The sequence below is a fragment of the Dreissena polymorpha genome, chromosome 1 (assembly GCF_020536995.1).
Source record: "Dreissena polymorpha isolate Duluth1 chromosome 1, UMN_Dpol_1.0, whole genome shotgun sequence".
Taxonomy (NCBI): domain Eukaryota; kingdom Metazoa; phylum Mollusca; class Bivalvia; order Myida; family Dreissenidae; genus Dreissena; species Dreissena polymorpha.
In genome coordinates this window covers 198386710-198397289 of record NC_068355.1, presented here as the reverse complement: position 1 = coordinate 198397289, position 10580 = coordinate 198386710, and the positions used below count along the sequence as shown (strand labels likewise).

Sequence of the window (10580 nt, the reverse complement as noted above, 5' to 3'; positions counted from 1 at the left end):
CGAAATATATCGAATGTAAATATTTTATTTACATGCATTTTTCTTTCGACACATTATAATCACACTTTCATAGCCGCGTCATGCGAAAATGGGTATTATGCGTTTCGGACCAGCGTATCTTAAGCCCAACATGTGCATTTGCGCAGTCTGGTTAGAGGCGATGCTGTTAGCTATAAAATCACTCTATCTGTTATGGTCTCATTATATATCTACTGACCAGACTGAGAGATGCGCAGGCTGAGTAGGCTATATATATATGATGGGCGCATATGGAATAAGACCCATTTTCGCATGACGAGGGATCAATAAAAATCTCATTGCGAATTGTAAATGGCACATTTTAGCACAATGCTTTTCGACACAAAATTGAATTCAAAATAGCAAATTTGTAAATAAGGGCAGCCTATCAAGGCGTTCAGGAACGAATTTCCAGACGTGCTGACATAGTACGGCAAACATTTGTGGTTGGATAAGTAAACGATTTTCCTCTTATAGTGACACTATTCTATTTCGTTTATGTTTGTTTTCTCATCTTGAAAGCAAAACTTTGTTTATCGATAGTTATTTATATATTCCCTGTATGATTTAGCGAACGAGTGCTTACCCTCAGATTCTGCGAGATGGATTTTAACGCGTTATTGTTACTGGGCCACAATTTGTGTCGTTTGAACAATCAGAGAGAAGACCGGAATTCCTTACAATGAACAGTGCTACATCATTTGCGCTAGGCACAGACACAGTGATGTAGCCAAAGTTCAGAAGTTTTATCTCGAATCAGTCTATGAAATATTCGAAAATATTCATGCGTGTCTGATGGCGTTATGTAAAAGTCATTTGAGGTGAAAAGCTGGGTAAAACAGCTAAGCCGAAAAAGCGCATTAGTGCTCTTTACCTATTTTTAGGTCAGAGTTGTTGAAACCGCGTGAACTGCTCGGGTAACAAAAATGCATAAACAACAAATTACGGGTCAATGTGGCTGTCTTTATGACTACCTAATTCGTGAGTAAAAGGTATTGCTCGCAGATTTTTTTCTTATTTATTTTCATCAATGATCTTATTGTGTTTATTGTATTTGTATATGGTGTCAAAAATTAAATGTTTTGTACAGGAAATTTTCATCATGAAATTATATTCTTAGTGAGATAGGTATTCGATATTTCAACAATATTCATTTAATATGATGGTGATTGCAAATTGTGTTTATATTCAGTTCTCATTACCATTTTCATCATACTTTTTTTGCTTTCAGAACGTCAAAAAAGGGCCATGGTTTTGTTATTTTGTCTAAGTGATCTCTATGAAATAAATAGGACGATAAAAAGTGCTCACAAATCTCGATCCGTGCGTTATGAAACACTCTTCATAAATTTGAGGCGTGTGTTCATTTCAAACTTGCGATTAATTTTGAATAATGAGTTGCGTCTTAAATTATGCAATAGCGAACAACTTCAGTGCCTTCAGCGCTTTGATTAATTTAAATTCATGACGTATAAATTACGTCAATGGAAATACCCGCAACAATTTATAACAAATTACTTTCGATTTCGCTTTAGTTCACATAAATTGTCAAGTTACACTGAAGCCAATGAAAGGTTATCGTTTTTATTATAGTAAAAATATTATTGTTATTTAATTACTTGAAGACAAATACAATCAGGCATCATAACGTAGACGACATGTGGTAAAGTGGTAATTTTTTTATTATGAAACTTCTTGTGTTATCCTTGGTTTAAACATATTTTGTGTTATCCTTTACACGACAGTTAATCTAATCGTTATTAAAGCTTCTATATGTTATATGAGTATATTGTGTCCTCGATGTATATGAATAATCATTAAATCAGAATACATGTTGTAACCGTTGTTATTTGTTAATAATCAAATTTAGTTTGTTGCTTCTAAGCATGTTTATAGTGAGATTTGATCGCGTGTTTAAGTGTGTTTATTTATAACTATTCAAAATGAATTAACATTTAGATATCGTCTGTATTTATGACATTTGGTTTTGCATAATCTTCAACTTTATCATTGTCGTTTTCATTTCCATCGTCATCACCATAATCATCATTTATTCATTAAAATTGATGTTCCAAGCCAATATCAAAATTTAAATTTTATAAGATAAATCAGTTTCAAAAACCCATATCTTTAATCCATTTAAGAATATCTGACATTTAAATAATGAAATAAATTGTAAAACTATGTATCTTGAAACACCCCGGTTTAAATAGAAGAAAGCTAGGAAAAGCCATCATAATCATAACTAGAAGTGGCGCGGCAGAGGCCGACGTGTATCCCCACGCCGCAAAGATGTCATATTAAAAGTAAATTTTGGGTGGAAAAAAACAACGAAAAAAATTTGGGTACGAAAAAAATTTGGGGAACTTATAACAAAAATTTGACTAGATCAACAAATTTGGGTACGAAAAAAATGCGGGTACGAAAAAAATTTGGTACGAAAAAAATGGGTACGAAAAAAAATGGGGTACGAAGAAAATTTTGTTACGAAAAAAAATGTGGGTACGAACAATTTTGGGTACGATAAAAAATTGGGAAAAAAATTGGGTACGAAATAAAAACGGTGTACGAAACAAATTTGGAAACGAAAAAAAAAAATTTGGTACAAACAAAAAATTTGGGTACGAACACAAATGTGGGTACGAAAAAAAAATGAGTACTACGAAAAAAAATTGGGTACGAAAAAAATGTGGGTACTACGAAAAAAAATTTGGAACGAAACACAATCTGGGTACGAAAAAATGATTGGGTACGAAACAAAAATTTGGTACGAAAAAAAATTGGTAAGACAAATTTAGTGAACGAAAACAAATTGGGCGTACGGGGAAGTAGTTCCTCTCGATAAATTTGAACGAGGACGGGAACCAAGCTGCCTTTACCTTTATCGATGGCCCTGGGGTGGGTAATGTGGACATGTATGGTCGAGGCAGACCGTGTTTTCATAAGAGATGTTCAGTATTAATTTTCAGTCAATTGGTGAATACATGAAGAGGTTATGTTAAAACAAAATTGTGGGTGGGCGTGGTTGTCTACTATCTCCTCCTACACTATTAGCACTAGAACCTTGAAACTTACACATATTGTAGCTATGGGCATATGTGCGACGGTGCACTACTTGGGATTTTGATCTGACTCCTGGGTCAAAAGTTATTATCATGTGCGTCGCATGTTGTTAGTAAAATGAGTTTTTTACCCATTTTACCGATTTATTTACCCATAACTTTTGACCCAGGGGTCAGATCAAAAATCCAAATAGTGCACCGTCGCACATATGCTCAAAGCTACCATGTGTGTAAGTTTCAAGGTCCTAGTGCTAATAGTATAGGAGCAAATAGTGGCCAGGACAGACGGGCAGAAAGCGGAGATCAATGCAATATCCCCATGCTTTTAAAAGCATGGGAATAACTATATCTAGGGTCGTCGCGAATTTAGGTGAGTCGACGATACAATTATTAAAATAGTTAACACGTTGTCTTCTTCTCCTCTGTTTTATATAACATGAGTAATCTGAGCTCATGTGGTGCATTTGTAATTGTCTTTTTCCGGCGTTTTTCGTTCTAAGAGCGTCCTCCGTTCATACTTCGTGCGTCTTCAATATTCTCCCAGGAAACACTCTATTGCCCGCATTTATAGATCAGATCTTAATGACACTTGACAAGAACAATAGTCCCTTCAACTAGCTCACTAGTTGATTGTGAAACATTGTTAACAGAACATTTAATGATGATTGTGGTCTAAGTAGGAGATATCGTATCATGTGTTGTTTGTATTTTAACTATTACATTTCTTTAATGTTCCATCGCTGAGCTGTTTGTGGAACGGAGAAAACACGTTATGACACTTTGCCTTTATTGAAAGAGAATCGCTCGAACGTTTGAAAAATATGTTGATGAAAAGAATGATTAACAAAAAGTATCAATGGCACTATCAACAAATGTTGTGGCTGATTTTATAAAGTAACTAGAAAGTTATTTTCCACCGGCTCGTATTTATTAATACCGAACGTGAAAAACGTAGTTTTGAAAAGTTCTGAAGCGAACACAAGATATCAAGTATCAAAATCTATTGTGTATTTTCAGTTTGCGTAAACTGTATTTTAATATTAATATAAAATTGCATTAATATAAAAGTAAACGTCGATGTTCCCCAGTTAGGCTCTGTATGGCACAAACTCGAAACATTTAGCAGCAGGATAAGTTAAACTTGAAACTTGAAACTTGCTAATTTGATGAAACGCCTATTTATATAATTATATTCAATGGCGCTGTGCAAAGTATATATATGTACATAACACTGATAAAAAATAAGAGTGATTGATACTATTATGAAGCATTAATTAAAGGATTAATAATCTAAAATCGTGTGATATAAATACAAATGCTGTGAGAAACTTAAGCAATAAAACAATGCTGGCTACAATATTGAAACAGTTAGAAACAAAAACATGTACATTATATCTCAGTTCAATGCCATCGGTGCTTTATTTAAAGCGTTCGAACAATACAATATGCAAAAGTCATTATTGATATATTCAGGCTGGATAACATGGAGGAAGAACCAGATGCTATCAACAGGACAGTCAATTGTCTGGCGCCTATGCCGGCATTTCCTCAGGAAACAGGCACAAAGAACAAGGTTTGTGTTTTGTGATGGATACATACAAACCTGGTTCCTTTCTTAAAGACATATGGCTATTTTTACTTCTATAAAAGAAATGAATTATCATGTAATTTGTTGTGCAACATACTATGAACATAGCCGGTTTATGTTGACCATTTGGTTTGGAAAACAGTATACCAGTGCTTTAAATGTTAAGTAAATACATTAATTTCTAATAATGTGGCCAATTGAAACTTTACTTGACATTGATTATTAACAAATGTCTACGTTTGGTGAACGTGTTTTATAAATTTTTGAATTGAAAATGGATGCCATGTTTTAGAAAACAATAGGTCGTCATTTCGAATTGCTATGTTTAATGACCCCATTGAATCGAACAGACTCTATTTGCGGATTATACATTACAGTATATTACTTGGTTTGAATGGTTAACGTAGATTACAAAACATCATCCCTTTTATAGTATACTGATATGTTTCTTTATACTTCTTTACTTTTACATATACTGATATGTTTCTTTAAGGTACGTGTTCCCAATTCGAAACTCAATCTTGATGCTAGGAGATTTTGTATCAAAGTGGATCCACCGAGGTCGTCAAACAACAAACGTGGTCAACATCTTGTGATAAACTTGCTGGTAAAACACGATGGTTTTATATCGCTCAATTATAAAGCGTTTCAATTGCACTTATTACAGCGATACGAACTTTTGTATTTGATATTTATTACAAAGGTGTGCCCCTATACTTGAGTCGTCATATTTATTTTAAGGAAGACGTATTTGTGCATTTATCAGTAGTTGTTTTCAAAAATAAAAGTTTACCACATATGATGATTTTGAAGACAGGAACGGACTGACATACACACATGCAAGTTGTGAATCATATACGCTTTAGTGTGTTATTTTTGCAATAAAGACAACTTATGTAAAATTAAATTTTTGTTGTGTTGTAAATGACGCGAAATATGTTGACAGTGCTTTTTAGTGCAAAAATTGAAGGGCGTTGAGTACAAATTATTGGCATATTTGAAGTTTGTCATGAAATGCATTTTCTAGATAGATAAAGCGAAATACATTTAAGATCTCTCGATAACAAAACAGCAAACGCATTTAACCTAAAGAACGATTTTCAATGAAATGTGTACCTTCAGCAAGATTCGAACAATTTTCGTCCGAATTCCGAGTCCTTTCACTTGTCTATCCCTATTGTCTAGCTGCTACATGATTATTTTATTTAGTGTTAGTGATCCTAATGCAGCAAAACATAAAAAACAAAACCGAAACAACCTTAATTGTTCTATCGTTAAAGCATTATAATTTTAATGATTTGAAATGATGCTTAGCCATTAACAAACATGTGTTTTACGCATATGGCTATCATGTAGTGGTATTGTGCTCTTTGTACTCTGTTCTTGCTTCTTTTTAATATGTTACAAAAAGTTGGAGCATAGCCAATTCGTCAAATCGTTCAAAAAGGCCTTAACTCGTTTTAAGACATGCATAAGTTTGTATTTCGTTGTATTCATTTAAATCTCTGATGCATAAGTAAAATATTACGTTTAACGACCATGATTACTTTGTTTCAAAATATTAAAAAAAACAATATTTTATTCCGTGTATGATTGTTTAAATAATAACAACTGAATATTGATTGCGTATTTTTATAATGTTGATGATGATTTAATAATATTGACCTACAGAATGCTAATGTAATAGTTTACATCCAGATTCCAGAGCACTTCCTAGCATTGTCTATCCGGTTATCGGATCTTCTTGATGAGATTGGAGCCGGAAAATGCACTGTCATGGAGCGGAGAGAAACATATTTGCGGAGAGAGCGTATGATGACGACAGCAGCACAAATAACGGGAGGCACTGAGACATGTTTTCATTTCGGTAGCCAATCTGAAGGCACCACAACTCCCGGTCTCAATTCTGATATTGATTTCCTACATAGTGCCATACGTGTGAACATCATGACAGACTGGAGAGATTGGGAGTCTGGGATGAATAACCTTCTGATGCTTCGTGACGACATCACTCCACCTCAACAGTACTTGCTACAGGTCATACACAAATACACACCTGAACCGATGACCAGTATTGCCAATGACTTGCTTGTAAGGAAAGATTCTGGGCAAGTACTATTCAGCTCAGAAAGATGCAAGCAGGAATTAGAGTATAAAGCATCACACTTAGGGGTAACCAAAAATGGACCTTCTGTGAGTTTTATTCCCAACTGGGATATGGTATCGGCATTTCATGTCTGCAAACCTCTTCCTGAAATACATCACTGGATTGACAGATGTAGAGGTAGACATTGGCCGCCTGCCAAATTACTAGAGGCTGCACGACGATCTCCGTCTTTCCTGGTGCCTGCAGGACATCCAGACAGTGATTACAAGCGTGAAGAATGGCGCCTGTCTCCGAACCTTATTGAACGAATGTTGATGTTTAGTTTCAATATGACACAAATTAAATGTTACATTAGTCTAAAAATAATTAAAAAAGCCTTACTTAATAAAATAGTTGGGGATTCTATAACAAGTTTTCATTGTAAAACTTTAATGTTCTACACAATAGAGCGAACACACCCTTCTCTGTGGAAGGAGCATAACCTCATGTTTCTACTTTTACTTTGTTTACAAGTATTAAGAAAATGGCTGCGACTGGGAATCCTCCCTCATTATATCATAGAAGGAGTGAACTTGTTCGATGGGAAACTGTCTGTTGTGCAACAGAGACGCCTTTTACAGTACGTGAACTACTTGATAAAGAATGACTTGCAAGATTTATTTCATATAGATATAGATGAATTCGGATGTCGGTTACGAGCATGTGGAATACTGCGAATCGGACAAGCAGGAGCAAGAGAATTGGACCCTGTGAGGTTACGTTACGGTATCAGGTGTTTGCTTAAGTTCGAGTACTTTGAAAATTGTAGTTCAGTCTTAACAGAGAAAGTATATGCAATGCAGAGTTCGAATACAAACTTCCAGCAAGATATTCAATATAAATTACGAGCTGTTGTTGAAAACTCAACGAATGGCAAATTGACAACCGTTGCTTTCGACTTAATATATCACCTGTTTGCATTACTCAATTCAGTGCAGTCATCAACGAGTTCGCGACTACCGAATCCTGCTTTTATCGAAATAATACGCCGCTTCCGATATTCTTTAAAAACGGATGTCGTTTCTAGCGGCTTAAAGTTGGCGTCTGTGCTATACTGCTTTGGACATCTTCACGCGGCAATCAGAGTGTTAGAGGACGTGGAAAAGAAAGATCACATCAAGGTCAAGTCTGTGTGTGGAATGACAGAAATATATGGAGAAAGAGATCTCCAGGTATTTGCTAACATGATGTCAGATAGTTGTGACAACGTTCACAGTGAACCATCATTCGCATTCTGTGTCAGCTTTATTAGACAAGAAGCGCACTGCGCCCCATACATATTGCTGTTCGAAATGAATCGCGGTATGACTGAGGAGGAAGTGGCACAGAGACACCATCAAGAGAAACGATGGATGGACAGCGCTGAGGTGGATGCTCGTCCTTTCCTCCACTATCTACAGTTTCTAACGTATGGAGGGCTCGGTGAACGCAACAAACAGCTTCATGAATTTAAAAAACTCTGGTCTTGTATATTTGATCAAAGAAATTCAATCAACATGTATCACTTAGAGACAGCGCTTAATTTACTTGGTCACTGCTGTGAAATGGAAGGCGACTATCAAGGGGCGTTACTTTACTACGAGATGTCGTTGCGTGAAAGGCATACGAACAATGCTGCAAACTGGCACGTACAGCGTGCGCAGCGCATAATAAGCAATTAACAATGAATATGACAACTTTGAAGAGTGCAAACTGATAGCTAGACGTATGTGCTTACAAACACTCTGTTTTATCAGTTACTTCTTTTAGTTTAACATTGTTTTGTATGTAAAATTATGCAGCTCGTTTAACCAGCAAAGATGAAGTTCATGATTATTGTAAAGTAATTAAGTAAAGTATTAAAATTATACACTATACACGTTTTACTGCTTTGTTTACATTACAATATGAATTTATCATTTTTTTATGTTGATAAAGACAATTCTAAGTGAATGAATATTAAATTTGTTTAGAAAGAAAACCTGCACCACAACTTTCGTGTTTTGTTTAAAGCAATTATTGATCTAACCTGAATGTAACAAGTTCCAGATAATCTAGTCACTCCGTCATTTTCTCAACAATGTCGGTCTTACTAAAAAAACAACATTAAAATGACTTCATTCATGCATATAAACACATAAACCTCATTGTTACGCAAGTGACAGCTATATCTCGACACATAATACTCATGGTGACCTCATTTGTCCCTACACAACCAATTGGTGAATTATCAAGAGTTGTTCGACAGGACGTACTGTTTCATTTTGCGTGAACTCGTGCATACTCCCACCAAACATGTGCATAAATTTCGATTATTTTGCATATGACGTAACATCGTACATTCTTTCAGTATGTGTTCATCATTTCTACATTTTAGCTATTCACCGAACAGTCCGAGCATAATGTCGGCGTCTGCGTTTGCGGCTGCGTTATTCTCTGGAAAAGGTAAAGAAGCAACATCTCTATATCACCAATTCTTCCACAGGCATACAGTTATAGCGTCATAGATGTTTTCGCAAAAAATCTATTTGTATTTCATTATATAGCAAAGGCACATTGGACAGTATTTTTATGCAAACCTGTGAACAGATTTCAACATTATTTAACATATTTGAAAGCAAGATCGTAAATAAGAACCATGAAATTATGATGACACGGCATAATTCATTTTCCAGCCGAATGAATCAAACAATAAAGTTTCTAAAAAAATTCAGCTCATTTGTGTAATTCATATTGAATAGAAATAGGAAATTAAAATGTCAATATGATCAAAGGGACACAACTATACCAAACCAAAACACACATTTAAGCGAATGATTCAACGCAAACTGTAGTAAAAACGTATGTTATACCTCGGTCACACTGTCACGAACCAGAGCTACGAATGAGCTACAATTCAATCGTCTACGAATGACTACGAAATTGTCAAAATTCGTAGGCCGCTACGATTTTAGTACGCCGCTACGATTTTAGTACGGAGCACAACGAATCTACCATCAAAATGTTGGAAAACGAACAAGGACAGGTACGGACTGCTACTGAAAGACGCGATTTAGTAAGGAGCGCCACGAATCGGTACGATCAAACTACGAATCCGCTACGGTCTGGTACGATTAAGTACGATGCTTCGCGAATCAGTACGATCTAACAACGATCCGCTACTATCTAGTACGGGTAAGTACGAACTAGAACGGTCCGCTACGAAGCAGTGGGAATTGCGACGGACTGGTAAGGACAGGTAGGAACTAACTACGATTGAAAATTGCGCCCACAGCCTCTTGTATTGCCATACACAGAATGCCTCCCAAAAAGAGAACATGCCAGCGGCAGCAACAGCGCGTAACAGAAATAATGGAATCAGCCATGTCTGGGGAAGAGTCTACCTCCTCCATCCAAAACCAAGAGCCGGTTCGTCTTAAAAGCCAGTCTCTTATCCACCACCTCCTTTTTCTTCTCTGATCTGATAAAGTATGTAATTATTGATGTTCAAACATAGATTATGCTAAGGAAAGTATAATTAATTTTGTTTTTATTATGTCGGCTATTAATTTAGTAATTATTAAATCACGTAAAAGTAAGAGCAAGATTCAAAAGGCATATGAGGCAGACACTTACCTGCAAATAAAAAAAAATAAAAAAATGTATTACTAGTAAGTTCAAATTCTTATGTTTTCAAAATACGTAACCTTTAGCACAAAGCTATACTAGTTATACGATATTGAATCATTTTTACCTCTGTGATTATCGTCAAGCAGCTTGACTACGGCCTCTGCATTTTGTGCCACAT

The 10580-nt window shown here is 35.6% G+C and overlaps 1 protein-coding gene across 4 annotated transcripts; it reads left to right on the top strand.

Moving 5' to 3' along the window:
- Window positions 1-1526: 1526 nt before the first annotated feature.
- On the top strand, window positions 1527-8668 carry LOC127864530 (uncharacterized). 4 transcript variants are annotated; one of them, XM_052404192.1, is made up of 4 exons: window positions 1527-1681; window positions 4554-4653; window positions 5162-5275; window positions 6367-8668. In XM_052404192.1, exons 1-4 carry the CDS (start codon window positions 1677-1679, stop codon window positions 8473-8475), a joined length of 2328 nt encoding a protein of 775 aa, XP_052260152.1. In that variant the 5' UTR covers window positions 1527-1676; the 3' UTR covers window positions 8476-8668. The 4 variants fall into 4 exon arrangements, with proteins under 4 accessions (XP_052260152.1, XP_052260153.1, XP_052260154.1 ...); XM_052404193.1 differs by having other exon boundaries at window positions 1527-1689; XM_052404194.1 differs by having other exon boundaries at window positions 1548-1592.
- The last annotated feature ends 1912 nt before the right edge of the window (window positions 8669-10580 follow it).

Bases quoted from the DNA above. Each gene is read 5' to 3' on its own strand.
- LOC127864530 (XM_052404190.1), top strand. From the start codon at position 3,937: ATGGCACTATCAACAAATGTTGTGGCTGATTTTATAAA. The intron at 3,975-4,553 runs GTAACTAGAAAG...TGATATATTCAG, and splicing joins GTTGTGGCTGATTTTATAAA to GCTGGATAACATGGAGGAAG. The intron at 4,654-5,161 runs GTTTGTGTTTTG...TGTTTCTTTAAG, and splicing joins AAACAGGCACAAAGAACAAG to GTACGTGTTCCCAATTCGAA.